The 18,995-nt window shown below is 41.4% G+C and overlaps 1 protein-coding gene across 1 annotated transcript in view; it reads left to right on the forward strand.

The window, feature by feature from the left end:
• The window catches only part of LOC126473433 (nucleolar protein 14 homolog), a 54,142-nt gene extending 35,359 nt beyond the window's left edge, over positions 1-18,783 (forward strand). The window contains exons 14-15 of the mRNA XM_050100473.1: positions 2,527-2,682; positions 18,108-18,783. Coding sequence (XP_049956430.1) covers positions 2,527-2,682; positions 18,108-18,216 — 265 coding nt within the window. The 3' untranslated portion in view covers positions 18,217-18,783. The remainder of the gene's footprint in view (positions 1-2,526; positions 2,683-18,107) is intronic.
• The last annotated feature ends 212 nt before the right edge of the window (positions 18,784-18,995 follow it).

Consider the following 18,995-nt stretch of genomic DNA (forward strand, 5'->3'; position numbering starts at 1 on the left):
AACATCCCAAGTGTTTTTAAAATACCAAGAGATGTGAATTATCATAAAATAAATGTAAACAGAGCAAAAACCCATGAAAGAACTGATCTAAGCTGCACTATATTTGTGAACAAATACTTTCTGAATTAAGTTCAGGGTAATTCTGTGATGATGCAACAAACTTTCAAGGATGTTGGAGAAGGGGAAATGTATCAAGTTGAGGTAAGGGATTCTGGTCCAGAAACAGAGCTGAAAGTTATATGTGAAAATCGTTCTGATACCCCTGACTGTGCCAGTACTGTTGTTACTAAGACTGTAGGGTAGGCAGCTTTTAGAGGTGGTAGTACGGACCGAAACCAGAAAAAAATGTCCAGTAAAAATGGGCTCTTAAATGCCATCTTAAGAGGTATGAGCACTTATTCTTCTTCGCTGCTGTGAAATTCATCTCTCCTACGGAACAAGTGCCCATAGCCTAGTGCATTTTAGGTCTCGTGTGTACTAGCATTTTTTTTCTTGCTTTAGGCCATACTACCACCTCTAAAAGTCACCTACCCTACAAACTTAGCAACAACAGTACTGGTACATGTATTCCATTGTCATAGGTATCGGAATGATTTTTGCTTATAACACTTGATTCCTGTAATTTACAGGCAAGAGACCCTTAGTTCAAATAGATACATTTGCCCTTTTCCATCATTCCTGAGAGTTTGCAACATTATCATGTATAAGAGCAGCTTATCCTGTTGAAAACAAGAGAATGTAAACACAGCATTTCATGCATAAGAAGCGTACACATGCGCTTTCACGTGTAAAAAGGATCAACTCACCATTTGTCATTTCATTCTGCTTTGCAGCCATTAGGATGTCTAATGAGTTGCACATTCTGACACTTCAGTAGGTTTTCCAACATGGAAATAATTCTGTTTAATCCAAATATCATAAGGAATTGTGTGTGTGTGTGTGTGTGTGTGTGTGTGTGTGTGTGTGTGTGTGTGTGTGTGTTGTTTTTTTTTTTTTTTTTTTTTTTAGTGGGTGCCCCCACACCCATACTCTAGCTCAACAAAGGATTCATTTTGAAAGCTAGCAAGTTTTCTTTGTCTTTTATGTCTGCCTGTCAACGACTCAATGTTTCTGCTGTTTGGTGAGTGGTCCCCTTTATTCCTAAATTATTTACATTCTGTTAAATTAATTAAATCATTGTCAAGTAATGTAGGTATTTCACACAAGTTTATTTTCCGCATTCATAAACGTGTTTAACTCAAAAGTGTAACAAGTAAAGCTTGACATTATGTGTGAATATGCATCATCTTTTTCCAAATTGTATGACCTCTACTACATACTAGGCATTTCTTGTTCGTAAAAAGAAACATTCACTCTGTTCTGTCAGTTACAACAGAATTGTAATTAAAGAATACTGTAACGTGATGTTTCGTACTTACCAGGGTCCTTAGAAAACCAAAAGAATGGCAATTGTGATGTCTTTATTCATTATTGCTGCAGCTGATCTTAATATGTTCTCTTTTGTGAAAACTGCATTACAGATCAGTATAAACAATGGTATTCACATTCATTGAATGTTGCATTCAACAGTTTGGTTGCTTTATGTCTAGACTATTGATGATCAGGCAGATTTTTTTCAAGTTGTGAGGTCCGATCAAAATGATGGATGTGAATTGGCAACATCAGCCAGCATAAATCAGGATCAGAATTAGCTAGTATATTAAGAGCACAAGATGGGAGCTGTCAAATGGAGCTGTTTAAAGCAAGTGGATTCTGTATCTGCAAAACCTGAATTTCTGAGAATGTGGAAACTGCCCTGGCCCATTAAAAAAGTATGAGTCCTGCTGTAATGAAAATTTGTTATTGGAAGGTACTTTTTTTTATTACCAATAGTAAATTGGGAATAAGGTAAAACTGTTTGACTATCAGTGGCTCTGCAAGACCAGTAGTGTTTTTTAAGTTTACTTATTCCTGATACTCCTAAGTTCAAACTTTGCTTGACTGCTGTATCCTTCCACAAGATAGAAGACAGTTCAAAAAGTGAGCCCATTGTATCAGTCATTTTGCCAGTTCGTGATCCATTATGTAATGTGAAATGTGTGGTATCTCCAGGTCTCTTCCCTGTAAATAGCCTTCTTTTGCGGTTCTTAATCCAAGATGGTAAAGATAGTAGAAAACACACGGGAACAGTGGGGACGCGTTCTGCTCAACACCATAATGCAAGCCTAGAGATGCCCTGTGTGCAGCAGTGGATGTTAAATGGCCAATGGTGCTGCCACTGGTGGTGGTGGTGGTGGTGGTGGTGATGCTGCTGCTGCTAATGATGATTAGTTTGTAGCTGAGATGAAGTGGTTCTCATGTATCTGTATATCAGATAGAATCCTTTAATGTGTGTCTTCCTCGTCCTTTTTTTCATATTTTGTGTATAGATTCACAGATGGAATACTATCATATGTAAATTTTATTTTAGTTGTCCTCCTCATTGTTTAACATATTGCTTTATTTGTGGTCCTTTTGAACAAATAATTTTTTTAATGGCGTTAACAGGTTTGATTGCAAGCGCCGTCGACCTATGGGACCAGAGAAGCAGGAACGTGAAAAATTGCTGCACAAATATCGCCGTGAACTGAAAGGAGCTGTTAGAGAGATTCGGCGAGATCGTGCATTCTTGACAAAGGTCAAGCTGAAACAGACACTTAAGAGGTATGCACCCCACTTTTAATTTTTAGTAATAACAATAAAAGTTTATGTAAACATTGGAATCTACAATTGTCAGTGCAGTAAGCTGTTGTTTATTGAAAACAATGAGGATGTCATTCTAAACTCAGTTTTTCCTTTATTTGACAGCAATTGTTCTTTTAATGTGTTTGCTCTGTAACTAGCACAATTTACTTCATGACATGCTTAAAGGGAGTATCAATGACATATCCTGATAATGTTAAATTTAACATATTTATGTCCCGTTTTCTCAGGAACTATCCAAGGTAATAAAATGAAACTTTTCCAGGATATAGAGTCATACTTATACATTTGGGGCGAGATGAGTTTTTTTAGATGAAGACCTTTAAAAATTTATGTGATTTCTTAAAAAATTTTTTTTTTTAATGATCAAACTTTGAGTGGGGTATCTCTACCATTGTATACCCACATAATACCACTGTCAATAAGGCCCTCAGGGACTCAGCATTCGTTTGCTGGGTATGGCCATGGCGACTCCGTGGTTCCTGAGATGGGGACTGGTAAATGCCCCCAATCCCCTGTCACCGTAAGCTGTGGGCATGCTTCAGTAACCATCGTGTGGCACAACGATGGAACATTATGTGTCTCATGGAATGATGATCTTGGCTTGACTGCCTGGATCATGAGGATGGAATAAACCCCTATTTAAAAAAACCTCAATCTCAAGGTGTGTTGCGCACTGATGAGATGCATGGCTGTTGAGGTGGAACAGTTGTTAGCAGGCAACCTCTGGGGAACCTGCCTAGGCGTGCGAGGCTCCGTCTAGGGGGACTTTTATTTCCCTAGCTGCTCGTGGGACTGAGATGGACCCTTGAAGTTTCTTCTTTTACCTCCCAGTGTAATGGGGGGCACAGGTAGGTTATTTTAAAAAGAGGTGGAGCCCCTCCACGCCCACACCAGCATGATGGCCAACACAAAAGGTCTACTGCCATCTCTGCATAAGGGTTAGTATTCACTAAAGTGAGGTGTCGCAGGATGTGGGTACTGCGATGTTTGCGTACATCTGGTTAGGATTAACCATTAATACGCGCTCATCTGGAGATAGATTGGTCGAAATCTGACGAAGGGTAGCGGTTTGAAGGGCAGAGGAAAAAAAGTGCCAAAGCAAGAGCCAAGGGAAAAAAACCTCTGCGAAAGTTAGGTCGGGCGGCAAGAGCAGTAGCGGTTGTCTTGCTGCCTGCGATAGGTTGTGCAAGGATAGGCTTTGTTAGTAGTGGGTATCATGCATGTCGATACCTTGACGTTGTGCGTTTGTGCTGCTCGGCGGCTGGCGCTGGGTGCTGGTACAGAGTCCTCGTTCAGCGTCCTGCAACCTGCAACAGTTAGGTTTGTTATCTGTCTTGTGTCCGATAGGTCATATACCGGAGGCACAGTGTGAGGGAGTGTTGGCAGATTGTTCGTGCGTCTGTGGGCGATCTCATCGGTGTCCCTGCTGTGGCCTGTTGGTTGGCTCTAATAGCAGCTGGTAGTTGCCAGTCAGTGTTGCTGATATGCAGGGGCTTACCGGCGTTTGTCGCTGTTTGCGTATGTTAGTTTACCATAGGTGGTTATGCCCTAGCTAGCAGTGTCTTTGGCCGCTTGTGTTTCCACCTGTGGTTGTGATCGTAGTTTCCCAGAGTGTGTAGCCAGTCCTCCAGACTCGGGGGTTATACGGACTTTGCCCATGAATAATAACAGAACACATGCTGCCAGTTAGAACGTGTTTTTTATTGTTAAATGGAAAGAGGGCAATTTCAAAAGATTCTTGCCTTTTTATATTCAAAAATGTTTGGAGGGCATTGCAGGTTCATTGAAATCTGTCAAACGACTGCGTAATGGCACGCTGTTTGTTGAAACTGCTAGTTCCCAACAAGCAACACACCTCCAAAAAGCTAAAATGCCTTGGAGAATGAAGTGTTGGCAGAAGAGCCAACACCGTGTTGCTAGAGGAGGCCGAAATGCACGCTTTTAAGCTCACGCAGGCTGGCGCGAGGTATATTTTCCATTTCAATATACACTGGTAATGGCGCCTTGCTAGGTCGTAGCAAATGACGTAGCTGAAGGCTATGCTAACTATCGTCTCAGCAAATGAGAGCGTATTTGTCAGTGAACCATTGCTATGAACGTTGGCTGTACAACTGGGGCGAGTGCCAGGACGTCTCTCTAGACCTGCCGTGGGGTGGTGCTCGGTCTGCAATCACCGACAGTGGCGACACGCGGGTCCGACGTATACTAACGGACCGCGGCCGATTTAAAGGCTACCACCTAGCAAGTGTGGTGTCTGGCAGTGACACCACAGAGAATATGCCATCAGCACAGAGCTCCACAACACTTTGAACTATAGCAAAGGCATTGTGACCTATAGAAATCCTGTCGACATTCCCAAGGAGTAATTGAAGGTTGAGTGGGCTCAGTAGGGGATTGTTGATGTGCAAAATATATTGAAAGGGTTGGATGGGGATCTCACAAAATCTGACTCCTTCATCCTTACCTTCAATAGCATGAAACTCCCAGAGCATATCAAGGCAGTTTTCTTCGTATAAGTGTACAGTCGTATTGTCTCTAACCCAATATGCTGTTAAGTGACAGACAGCACTTTGGGCACACCACTTGTGGCAAATGTGGCAAAGCTGCCCATGATGGCATTGGCTGCTCCTCCCCTCCAAAGTGTGTAAATTGCTCTGAGGATCACCCTGTCTGAAGGAGGGATTGCAGTGTCTTCCTTGAAGAGCGGAAGGTACAGGAGATGAAGACTTTGAAATGCGTCTCATATGGAGAGACCAAGAGATCTATAAGGCCATGCAGCCTCCCACATTCTACATCTTCTGCTTTCACCCTTAAAAAGCCTATATAGGCAGCAACTGGTTCTACACAAATGGAGGTTGCTGGTGTCAGCACTAGTACTTGTGTTTGTCAATGTACTTGCCAAGCTGCAGTTATTTGTGAGCCCATAGCCTCTCCGAGAACATCATAGAAAGCTGCAGTTACCACCTTTGCAGAGCTCACATTACCTGCAAAGGCAGAGTATTGTAAAAAATCCATCACTGCCTCTGCTGCTGTTGCGGTAGTTCCCACAAAGCCCTCCCAGGCCAAGAAAGCAAATGGGAAGCTTCTGTCACAGGCATAAACAGGCAATAGACCATCAGACCATGTCGATGTCATTCGACTTGATGGCTCTTCTGCTTCTGCTTCAGAGCCAGTGGACGACGAATCTTCCCGGGGCAACCATCTTGCCGTAAAGTATATACTCCAACCATTGTGGGCTGCCCTCCCTGGCGGAGAGACGACCATGATAAATGGCTCCCATACTATAGTGGAACATGAATGGGTTCAGGACTCGTGGAGGAACTGAAACTCCTGACACAGGCCAAATCCCTGTGCTTGTGTTTATAGGAAATGCACTTTGAGGTTACTGATGCCCCTGTGCTACAAGGCTACACCCTCCGCCGTATGGGTGACCTGACTGAGGAATGAGCCAAGGGAGGTGTTGCTTTGTCAGTAACACACACCATACCTCTGCTCTCTCCTGAGTTACTGACCTTAAAGCAGTAGCCGTTGCAGTTCATGTAAGTTCGACGCTCACTCTCTGCTCCCTGTACTTACCTCCGCAAGATGCAATAGACTCTGAGGCTCTTGCGGGCATTATTGAACAACTCCCCTGCCCGTTTATCCTACCAGATGGTTTCAATGCCCATAACGTAATATGGGGCTCACACTATACTTGCCCCAGGGGTCGAGTGTTGGAGAATCTCATGATGTCTCAGGAAATACGCAGCCTTAACACAGGCAGCCCCACACATTTCTCGGCTGCTACTGTGTCATCCTCCAACACTGACCTCTCTTTTCCCTCTCCAGCCCATGCACACTCAGCACAGTGGGAAGCGACTGACTGAAGACCTTTCCAGTAATCGTTTCCCACTGTGGATTCACCTACAGGTTGGAGGATTGCTGGAACGGACGCCACCAAAATGGATGATCAGCAGGGCTAATTAGGCTTTCTTCAGGCTTTGGCTGTGTTTGAAAACCACACCAGCATCCAGGAATGCGTGGACCACATCACGCGTGTGATACCTCATGCCACTGACCTATCCATTCCACTGTCTTTAGGTCATCTGAGGAAGTGAATTGTACCTTGATGGAGAGATGCATGTCATTCAGCCATCTGTGATAAGCATGTGGCTCTTCAACAGTTTAAATGCCGCCCAACAACAGACAACCTCACAGCCTTTCGAGTCGCGAGAGCCAAGGCTCGATACTCCATTAAGGGGAGCAAAAAATGGCCATGGCAAGCATTCTTGGACTCCATCAGCCATTCCACTTGTTCTACAAAAGTATGGAAAGCCATCCAAAGGATTTCCAGTAAACAGTCATTTACTGACAGCAGCTGTGCTGCAACATGGATGTCTCCAAATGACACTTAGCGACATCGCTCAGACATTGGCCTAACATTTTGCACAAAATACAGTTGATGCAAGCCAGGATCTGGCATTTTTTCGCTACCATGCAAATATAGAGAGGGGCAAGTTTGACTTCGGATCTGACTGTTCTGAGGCCTACAGCTCTTCTTTCTCCATATGGTAGATCGAATCAGCCTGTCTGAGACTCGTGACACTGCACCCGGTCACAACCAAATCCAGCGCTGCATGCTTCGACATTTGCCAGCAGTGTCAAAGGAAATCCTCGTCAAATGTTTTAATCTTATATGGCAGACAGGTAATTTCCCCAACTTGTAGAGGGAGGCAATTCTGATACCTCTCCTAAAACCAGGAAAGAACCGCACTTATCCCATTAGTTACAGGAGTATCACCTTAATGAACTGCATAGGAAAGACACTGGAGTTAATGGTTAACCATCGTCTGGTCTGGCTGTTAAGAGACCAGGCAACTCCTTAACCAGTCTTAGTGTGGATTCCGGAGATTTCGTTCCACTGTTGACAACCTGACTCTGCTCGAGGTGGCTATTCAGTAGTCTTTCCTGTGTAACCATCACTGTATTGGTATATTTTTCATATCAGTAAGGCACACAATACTATGTGGAGACACTGTATTCTCGCACAACCCATCAATGGGGCTTTCATGGCCACTTCCCCATCTTCATACGGTCTTTCCTGTCTCAGCGGTTTCTTAGGACCTGAGTTGGTGACTCTCTGTCAGATTGTTTTGAGCAGGGGAATGGTGTTCCTCAGGTGAGTGTTTTTAAGGATTACCCTCTTTGCCATAGCCATAAACAGTATCACGTCTACGGTAAGGAGTCCTGTACAGTGTTCCTTATTTGTGGACGACTTTTCTGTTTTCTGTTCTGCCTCTAGTGTTGCAACAGCAAGCCAGCAGTTGCAACTTACAGTGCAGAGTTAGAGGAGTGGGCTGCTAAAACGTGTTTTCAATTTTCTGCAAATGTGTGTGTGTGTGTGTGTGTGTGTGTGTGTGTGTGTGTGTGTGTGTTCATTTTAATCATTCTCATTGTATTGGAACTAGACAAAACACACACACACACACACACACAAACACACACACACACACACACACACACACAAATGCAACTTAGCACCACATGGCACTATTTCTGGCTGCTGAGCTTAAGTAGTTTCAGAGATAGTGGGAAACATTTGCAAAAATGTAGTTTTTCAGAAATAGCACTTCAAAGTTGCAGTAAAGGAAAACCCAGTATTGAGTGAGGAGACAGCCTAAAACTTTTCAGCTTTGTGATCTATTATCTTCTTGAGGATCCACCAAATGTAGTCCCTTTCTTCATCTGAGGAATCTTGCTGCTTCTGTTCCAGTTTTGACCATAAATTCTGCCTGGGAGACTCACTGTATCTCCGGTTCTTGTAAGATTGCTTCTGTATTGTGGCCAGACTCAATTCCAAATTGTATCAGATCCTTTATTCTGCCTACATTTTCATCATTTAAGGTGATCACAGCATAAGTGACCCCTATCTTCAGTGGTTTCAAGCCCACAAATACATTTTTGGGCACCTTGGTCCATGCAACATTGTTGGAAGACTCATTTATGATTTGAGTTATTCCAGTGAGACATTTATTCAGAAGATGAGGATGTGCTAGATCTCTACTTAGTGGCTTTATTATTACCCCAACAGCTTGACAGATGGTGTTTCTATGGGTATGTTCAGTTCCTACTGCCTCGGCTTTGTGGTATGTACACCTGTGAATTGAACACAAGTTGTATAGTGGCTTCTCATCACTTGATGTCTTGTGGAAAAACATTGCCAATACTGCTTTACTTGGTCCATCCAGGTTATTTGTATTCTTTCTAATGGCTTTGTCGTAGTATTCATTTAGCTGATTGATTGTTTTATCTGTCAAATGACCTCTAATAGTCTTGCCATCTTCAGTTTTTTCAGTAGAGAACTTCTACCAGATGTTACTGTACATGACAGACGCATTTTAATGTTTGTTGTGTTAGGTCATTATAGGGCCTGCTGCCAGTAACTGATTTCAATGAACTGGAATCAACATCACCAATGAATTTAGCATAGCAAATCACATGTTGTTCTTGAGATTGCTAAAGATATTCACAGCTAGGCACTTTCCATTCCTCCACTGGGTCCCTCACATGTTGTCTGACAGTTGTGTTCATGCAGTAGTTTCTTTTCATTGTTGGTAAATGCTTTTGTGCATCCGTAACAGAGAATTTAGTGATCAGTAATATATTCTCCTTCACTATTTGCAACAGTCTGCCAACACTGGGGTAACTTTTCGATTCCGCACTGTAGAACTCGCGTGCTTTTGGGGCAAAGAACTCATCAAGCCACTTTTGGAATGCATTTTCATCTGGAAGGGAAGTTCCTTGAAGGTTGTCAAATCAAGAGCAGAAAAGGTGAAAATCTGAGGGCACAAGATCTGGTGAATAACATCTTTATGGAATGATTTTCCAACCCAACACCTGTGTAGTGTTTTTTGTCAGTCTAGCAGAGTGCAGGTAGGCGATATTGTTGAAAAGCGTCACTTCACACTATCTTCTTGGTTGTTGTTCTTGGACACGCCACTCTGTCACTGTTCCGGTAGGTGCATAACCTTATCTTTTTGGATGTGATGAAATCTTTATACTGGGAATTTGTGCTTTGTTGGAACTCAACCATTCTCTTCTTTACCTCACGCTAACATAAATACACCATTTCTTGTCACCAGTAATGATAGAGGATAGGAATGGTAGGTGTTGTTCGTGAGCCAATTGACCACAAGCAAGCAGAGATGCACAGATTTTTGTGATTTTGATTTTGAGCATGTGGTAACCATACACCTGGTTTTTAAACCTCCCTCATTGCAAGTAACAATGATGGAATTATCACAGTTCATTTATATTTGCCAATTCTGAGTACACTGATGTGGATCATTGTGGATTAATATGTTTAAACGATCTTCGTCAAATCTCAGAGATCTCCCTGACCATCGAGAGTCACTAATGTCAGTATGATCCTCCTTAAAACAAGAAAACCATTATCTCACTATGCTCAGTCCAATGGTATTATCTCCATACCCAGTGCAAATGTTTCTTCTCCGCTGTTGGAAATGTCATGATTTCTCCACTTTGCACCCCATATTCTAGTGTCCACAGCCCCACTCGCTATCTCCAGATCACAATATGTAAACTCAAATAGCAACAGTGAACCACAAATAAAAAATGAAAATTGATAAATAAACCCTTAGGAACAGGAATACCAAAATGCAAAACAGAAACACTACAAACTTAAACATCAACATAATGTAAATGTGGTTAGGGAAGGCTCTACCATATTCTCTACAAGCGGCTGCAGCTGCAGTATACTGGCATACTCAGAATTTGTAAATATTTTTAAACAGTAAATATAATAGAGGGAAACATTCCACGTGGGAAAAATTATATATAAAAACAAAGATGAGGTGACTTACCGAACGAAAGCGCTGGCAGGTCGATAGACACACAAACAAACACAAACATACACACAAAATTCAAGCTTTCGCAACAAACTGTTGCCTCATCAGGAAAGAGAGAAGGAGAGGGAAAGACGAAAGGATGTGGGTTTTAAGGGAGAGGGTAAGGAGTCATTCCAATCCCGGGAGCGGAAAGACTTACCTTAGGGGGAAAAAAGGACGGGTATATACTCGCACACACACACACATATCCATCCACACATATACAGACACAAGCAGACATATTTAAAGACAAAGAGTTTGGGCAGCGATGTCAGTCGAGACAGAAGTGCAGAGGCAAAGATGATGTTGAATGACAGGTGAGGTATGAGTGGCGGCAACTTGAAATTAGCGGAGATTGAGGCCTGATGGATAATGGGAAGAGAGGATATACTGAAGAGCAAGTTCCCATCTCCGGAGTTCGGATACGTTGGTGTTAGTGGGAAGTATCCAGATAACCCGGACGGTGTAACACTGTGCCAAGATGTGCTGGCCGTGCACCAAGGCATGTTTAGCCACAGGGTGATCCTCATTACCAACAAACACTGTCTGCCTGTGTCCATTCATGCGAATGGACAGTTTGTTGCTGGTCATTCCCACATAGAATGCGTCACAGTGTAGGCAGGTCAGTTGGTAGATCACGTGGGTGCTTTCACACGTGGCTCTGCCTTTGATCGTGTACACCTTCCGGGTTACAGGACTGGAGTAGGTGGTGGTGGGAGGGTGCATGGGACAGGTTTTATACCGAGGGCGGTTACAAGGGTAGGAGCCAGAGGGTAGGGAAGGTGGTTTGGGGATTTCATAGGGATGAACTAAGAGGTTACGAAGGTTAGGTGGACGGCGGAAAGACACTCTTGGTGGAGTGGGGAGGATTTAATGAAGGATGGATCTCATTTCAGGGCAGGATTTGAGGAAGTCGTATCCCTGCTGGAGAGCCACATTCAGAATCTGATCCAGTCCCGGAAAGTATCCTGTCACAAGTGGGGCACTTTTGTGATTCTTCTGTGGGAGGTTCTGGGTTTGAGAGGATGAGGAAGTGGCTCTGGTTATTTGCTTCTGTACCAGGTCGGGAGGGTAGTTGCGGGATGCGAAAGCTGTTGTCAGGTTGTTGGTGTAATGGTTCAGGGATTCCGGACTGGAACAGATTCGTTTGCCACGAAGACCTGGGCTGTAGGGAAGGGACCGTTTGATGTGGAATGGGTGGCAGCTGTCATAATGGAGGTACTGTTGCTTGTTGGTGGGTTTGATGTGGATGGACGTGTGAAGTTGGCCATTGGACAGGTGGAGGTCAACGTCAAGGAGAGTGGCATGGGATTTGGAGTAGGACCAGGTGAATCTGATGGAACCAAAGGAGTTGAGGTTGGAGAGGTAATTCTGGAGTTCTTCTTCACTGTGAGTCCAGATCATGAAGATGTCATCAATAAATCTGTACCAAACTTTGGGTTGGCAGGCCTGGGTAACCAAGAAGGCTTCCTCTAAGCGACCCATGAATAGGTTGGCGTACGAGGGGGCCATCCTGGTACCCATGGCTGTTCCCTTTAATTGTTGGTATGTCTGGCCTTCAAAAGTGAAGAAGTTGTGGGTCAGGATGAAGCTGGCTAAGGTAATGAGGAAAGAGGTTTTAGGTAGGGTGGCAGGTGATCGGCGTGAAAGGAAATGCTCCATCGCAGCGAGGCCCTGGACGTGCGGAATATTTGTGTATAAGGAAGTGACATCAATGGTTACAAGGATGGTTTCCGGGGGTAACAGATTGGGTAAGGATTCCAGGCGTTCAAGGAAGTGGTTGGTGTCTTTGATGAAGGATGGGAGACTGCATGTAATGGGTTGAAGGTGTTGATCTACGTAGGCAGAGATACGTTCTGTGGGGGCTTGGTAACCAGCTACAATGGGGCGGCCCGGATGATTGGGTTTGTGGATTTTAGGAAGAAGGTAGAAGGTAGGGGTGCGGGGTGTCGGTGGGGTCAGGAGGTTGATGGAGTCAGGTGAAAGGTTTTGCAGGGGGCCTAAGGTTCTGAGGATTCCTTGAAGCTTCGCCTGGACATCGGGAATGGGGTTACCTTGGCAAACTTTGTATGTGGTGTTGTCTGAAAGCTGACGCAGTCCCTCAGCCACATACTCCCGACGATCAAGTACCACGGTCGTGGAACCCTTGTCCGCCGGAAGAATGACGATGGATCGGTCAGCCTTCAGATCACGGATAGCCTGGGCTTCAGCAGTGGTGATGTTGGGTGTAGGATTAAGGTTTTTCAGAAGTGTTTGTTGGTAATGAGGATCACCCTGTGGCTAAACATGCCTTGGTGCACGGCCAGCACATCTTGGCACAGTGTTACACCGTCCGGGTTATCTGGATACTTCCCACTAACACCAACGTATCCGAACTCCGGAGATGGGAACTTGCTCTTCAGTATATCCTCTCTTCCCTTTATCCACCAGGCCTCAATCTCCGCTAATTTCAAGTTGCCGCCACTCATACCTCACCTGTCATTCAACAACATCTTTGCCTCTGCACTTCTGCCTCGACTGACATCTCTGCCCAAACTCTTTATCTTTAAATATGTCTGCTTGTGTCTGTATATGTGTGGATGGATATGTGTGTGTGCGAGTGTATACCCGTCCTTTTTTCCCCCTAAGGTAAGTCTTTCCGCTCCCGGGATTGGAATGACTCCTTACCCTCTCCCTTAAAACCCACATCCTTTCGTCTTTCCCTCTCCTTCTCTCTTTCCTGATGAGGCAACAGTTTGTTGCGAAAGCTTGAATTTTGTGTGTATGTTTGTGTTTGTTTGTGTGTCTATCGACCTGCCAGCGCTTTTTAAACAGTAATGTAGAGTTGTCCAACAAATCATAATCACAACTGAAAAGCTCAGTTAAGTAAACACAAGCACTACTTCACAGCTTTAACTTCAAAACAAAAATATTGATTCAGAAATTAACCCATAGCAACTGGAGTACCAACACATGAATTGAAAATCTGTATCTGTAACTTGCTGTGTCTCTCTAACCAGTAAAAATTTGACACCTGTTATATAGAATGTTTGAATAAAACTCTACTACCACTCCTTAAAATATTTACTAAACCTCCTGGAATACCCTGCGTGGGTAAAACAACTTACAATTTGTTAGATGTACCAGTAGACTGGTGGGCATGCCTGGAGAAAGAAATGCATTATTGCAGAGTTGGGGGACAGATTTGTTGTTTTTGGGAGCTTTGATGCTACTTCTTTGTCAGATAGCAGAGATGGAATGGTTATGATTCATCTTTGTGTTTTTGCCACAGTAAGAAGTGGAATAGCACTGTACTACTACAGCAACAGTTATAGACTTGGTTTTTAATTCAATCCCTTTCAGTGATTTGAATGCAAGAGAAATAATTAATGGTAATGAAATATTGATGATAAAATTGGATTTTGACAATAAAAGAATATGCAGATAACAGAATCATAATTAATGACTATCAGAATTTTATGATGGTCTTGGTCATAAGATTCTATTTGGGAAACTATAATCTTATGACATTAATATAATTCCCTTCTGTGGTTAGTGTTTTGCCTTCAAAATTGACTTTAAGTCAGAATGAGGTGAACATTGCGATCTGCAATATTCACTACTTGGTCTGCATAAATGGCCTTCCAAAGATATTAAAGAACTGTTCCAAAACTATAATGATGAACAACTAACCATATTAATTAAGGGCCAACAAATTTTCTGAATGACAGTACTTTGCCAGACTAACTGCTATTGGTTGGATAATATATCCCTTTATTTTGCATTCACTGCTATGTAATGTTGACTGTGTTAAAATTAATATTTTGTTGTTTTTGTATTTATATTTGGTTGAAAGAAGAAAAAGTTGACTTACCATAGTATAGCCCACTATTAGGACATACTTCGGATAGAGCCGAGCATTTATGACATTACATACAGGGCTGGCCTAACATTCAACAAAATTAAACAAAATATAAATAAAATAAAGAAAAATTTTGGTGTATAATGAAGGACATCATCCTCATCATCATAGAATAAAACATTTTACCACATTACTTGACTTGTAGCATGTTAGTCCTCTTTTTATTCTTTCAACTAATCAGTGAATGGCTGTATTGTGTTTTATGTTTTCTCTGTGTCACACTTGATGTGTCTTTCAGGCAATCACTTTAAAATTGTTGCATAACCAAAGCTATGCAGTATTGAATGCAAAATAATAACGGGATATTTTAACCCAACAAATGAAAGACTGTGCAGTAAGTCTTTTTGTTAACAAAAATAATTTATGTAATTTTCCAAATCTCATATTACATTTAAGGAGGCATAACTCATAGCATTCTCTTCGCCTTTAGAATGATAGGTTCGTTTTTCAGGAGCAGGAAATAGTTGGGGGAAGCTTGCCATTCAAAATCTAAACAAAGAGGACATGAGAGGGAAGGGAGGCCCCACTGAATAAGGTGCCACATTGTTTGAGGCACTGGACACATTTCCAGGGGAAATGCAGTTCAGGTCCTCAACTAACCATCACCATTTAGATTTTGTGCTGTTTCTGCAAACCATTTACATTGTTGCTGGGACAGTTCCTTCAAAAACAGTGCATGGTTGATGTAGCCTGCTGTCACTGTCAATTGTTGTCTTTCCGTGTGGTCCATATAATTACCAGTATCACACCAGACTCTAATGTTATCTTTTTTCAGGTGGATTACAAGCTAAAGTGGAATCAGTACACACATAAGCTGATCACAAAGCATCATTTGGCATGTTTTGTACTCTTCTTGTGTTAACCTGCAAATAAAATAATGTTATCTGGTTAGGTATTCTTTCAATCCCTGTTATTCTGCAGAATTAACTTTTTTAATAATGTGGCTTAAGTCGAGCAAGCAGCAAGAGTGCTCTATGAAGTAGATAACCTGACATCTTACAAAGTCCTCTTCAAAGACCTTTCTTTGTGTAATTTTTTGCTATTAATAAAAATTTGTTTTAACTTAATTATATCTTGCACAATCACTATATAAGACATAAAAAGTACTCCTATGATTTGCTGAGGGGGTGTTCTGTATTTTGCAGCAATGGTACTGTTAAAGCTGTCTTCGGGTTGGAAATTAAAAATAAAATGAATAATGTAGCATAATAATGGTGACATTGTTATTGTTAATTGGTGATGATTCTGAAGGCACATGAGTAAGCATTCTTTCACAACTGTCAGTGTACACTTTGATATGGTAGGAAAGAAAAAGATTATAAAAACACCTACTTAAAATATTTGGGGAAGTCACAGATTTTTGCAGAGTAGGGACATTTCTGTTAATTTTACATATTATGTTCGTTCATTACCATTCTAGGTACTCATAATAAAGCACAGTGTTTAAATGATAATTAATTGTTAGTATCAACAACAGCAGCAGTTTTTGACAGCTCGTGGAAGACAATGTTTTCTTCACTCAATGCAATGTACTTTTAAAGTTGTAGGCTTGTTTAATGGCATTGCCCTGTGTGCTCCACAATCTCCAGAACATTCACTTGATCCATCAGATCTACATTATTGTACTTTGTGTGATGTTTTTGGCTTTGATGAAGGTGTTTTGCACTTCTTTGGTTGGCTGGAGGATCAGGTGGAGGTGTGGTGTTAGGGTTGCAGTAGTGTCTTTTGCCATTGCATCATTCATTTTAACTGGATTTGAAAACTGGATTTTCCTTGATTTTCAACATTTCTGTATCAAGAAAATACCGACCATGTAATTTACATTTCAGGAGGTGCTGTCTCGCATATTCAGTGAGGGAAGCATGACTACATATGTACTTCTGTGCATGCCCTAATCTCTCTAATCTTATTCTTATAATCCCTATGCAAGATATGGTGGCAACAAATGATCACACATCTACTTCAAATGCAAGTTCTCTAGATTTACCTGCCAGGGTGTTTCAAGAACTGCATCATCTTTCTACCAAGCAGTCCTATTTTAGTGCCCTGAGCAATTTTGTTACACTTTCATATAGTCTTTGCCAAACTGTTAATATCCTAGTTGCATGTCTGAATTCATTTGACATCTGTTAAGTCTATTTGATAAAAACTCCCAAACACTGTGACAGTCCTCTAGAATTGGTCACACTAGCATCATGTATGTGGTTATTTCTACAGATGCATTGTATTTTTCCACAGGTCTTCCAAGAAATCCAAGCCTACCATTCACTTTCTCTTTTCTTGATATGTGATTGTCCCATTTTGTATTGCTTCTTAGTAGTACTGCTAGGTATCTACTTGATTTAAGGTGCTCAAAAGGTTTGCTACTAAACATGTAATCAGAAACGGTTTTTTTTTTCTTTTTGTGATAAGCATTATCTTACATTTATGCACATTTACTTAAAAAAACATTTATGAAATTAAGTAAATAATAAATAAATTTTTCTCTGAGCTTTTGAAATAAAGTTGCAAAGATCAAAACATTAAGAATTACCTTCTGTTATTGATGTTTTTTTTATTACCCCTCCTTATGCGATAATAAACGAAAATTTTGTCTTTTTTTTCCCCACATGTACTGGGTTTTCTACACTGACTGTAGTGTTAGAAAGTGTGACTCCTACATCTTAATTCATACACTGTAAGCACTTGATGTAAGGCATTGGGTACCTCATACCGTAATTACTCTCCACTTCTCAGTCTGTTCATAATTATCGTAGGTGTGTAACTGTTGTATGGTACCACATGTCACAATTTTTGTAATTTTATTACAATAGCTTATGTGAGGTGCAAGGAATGTGCTTTCAGAATTTCTTAAAATGTGGATACTCAAAATATTTAGATCAATCCTTAACACACAGTATGATACATTCCTTGTCCAGCATCTGTTGCAGTATACTATCTGCCCTGCAATACGTATGTATCTACCAAATAAAGCTGTCACAAATCCTGATATTTTAGATTAAACTTTTGTGCCTTCTTCTGTCAATCAATTTTGATATAGGTGCCAGACAGGTGAGTACTACTTGTTGATGTATCATGTGGGAATCTCATTTGCACCCTGTAAGTTATGTACTTATTGAGCAGCCATGCCTTCCTAGAATCCTCCCAGTAAATCACTGTTTAGTGTTCGCATTTCCCTCTTTGACTCTGATGTTTGTTTTCCGATGTAATAACGTTAAGCGATATCACAGCGTGGTAATTTGCCGCTAATGCTGTAGCAAATGGTACAATACATACATATTTTGTCTACATGTGGCCATCACTTTACATTTTTGTGTGTTTTCAGGCACTTGCTGTAGTATGTTAGCAAGTGCTGATCATATTATGTGAGAGAAACTTTGCAGCTCAATCATCTTTGTAAGTGAGCTATGATGATGATAATTGAGTGTTATGGACAGCTGTAATCTTCCTGTTGCAGTCTTGCTGCCTCTGTTGTGAACACTTACTAGATTGCTTTTCTGATTATTTACCATACAGATTCTGTGCAGTGTATTGATTAATTATTTGAACAGATTTCTAATAAAAGTTGCTTTTCAATGAAAAATGTTTGTTTGCAGTGACCTGGAACGCAAAGAGAAGGTTAAGGAAATTTTTGGAAGTGCAGCTATGCAACAGGGTGAACTTAATCTTCTGAAGAGGAAAAAGGAAGCGGGTCGTAGACATTGAATAGTGGAACATAATGCCACATCTTTGTAGGATCAATGGTGCCATGTGTGACAAATTTCAGAAGTCTGTGAAAATTGGAAATGTGCTACTATTAGAACCAAGAGTGCAGCTGTCATCCTACATAGTACTTGTTCCAGTACCTTTGTATTATAAAAGATCGTCTTGGAGAAGCTCTTTTTACTGATGAATTTACTAGCATGAAATTATATAGTATGGAATGTTAATACTTCAACAGTGTAAAACCCTGCATGTCTTTGCTGTTGAAGTTTTATGAAAATGTCTCTCTCTCTCTCTCTCTCTCTCTCTCTCTCTCTCTCTGTGTGTGTGTGTGTGTGTGTGTGTGTGTATTAGAGAGAGAGAGAGAGAGAGAGAGAGAGAGAGAGAGAGAGAGAGAGCTTGAGCAGGTTAATCATGCTGAAATGACTGCACCATAGGAATTTATCACCATACTGAATGAAGTGCTGTTGAGCTGTATCAATAAGACTTTGACAGTGCAAATAATTGTAAATACTGTAAGACATTTTGTAATTTAATATGTATATATTAAATAAAAATGGATTGTACTTATATTTTTACTATAGACTAAGGCTCTTACTTCTGTTATGTTTCCCTTACATGCTTGTCACCATCAGTTTGGTATCATTTGTTAGGTTATTGTGTAAAACAAGACATATTGATGTTTTGTTTCATGTGTGGAAAGGGACAAATGGCAAGTGTTTCTGCACATGCATGACACTGTGACATCATCTGTTCTATTTGGGTGTCCATACCCTGCCACG

This window comes from Schistocerca serialis, chromosome 4, assembly GCF_023864345.2.
Source record: "Schistocerca serialis cubense isolate TAMUIC-IGC-003099 chromosome 4, iqSchSeri2.2, whole genome shotgun sequence".
NCBI classification, from domain to species: Eukaryota; Metazoa; Arthropoda; class Insecta; order Orthoptera; family Acrididae; genus Schistocerca; species Schistocerca serialis.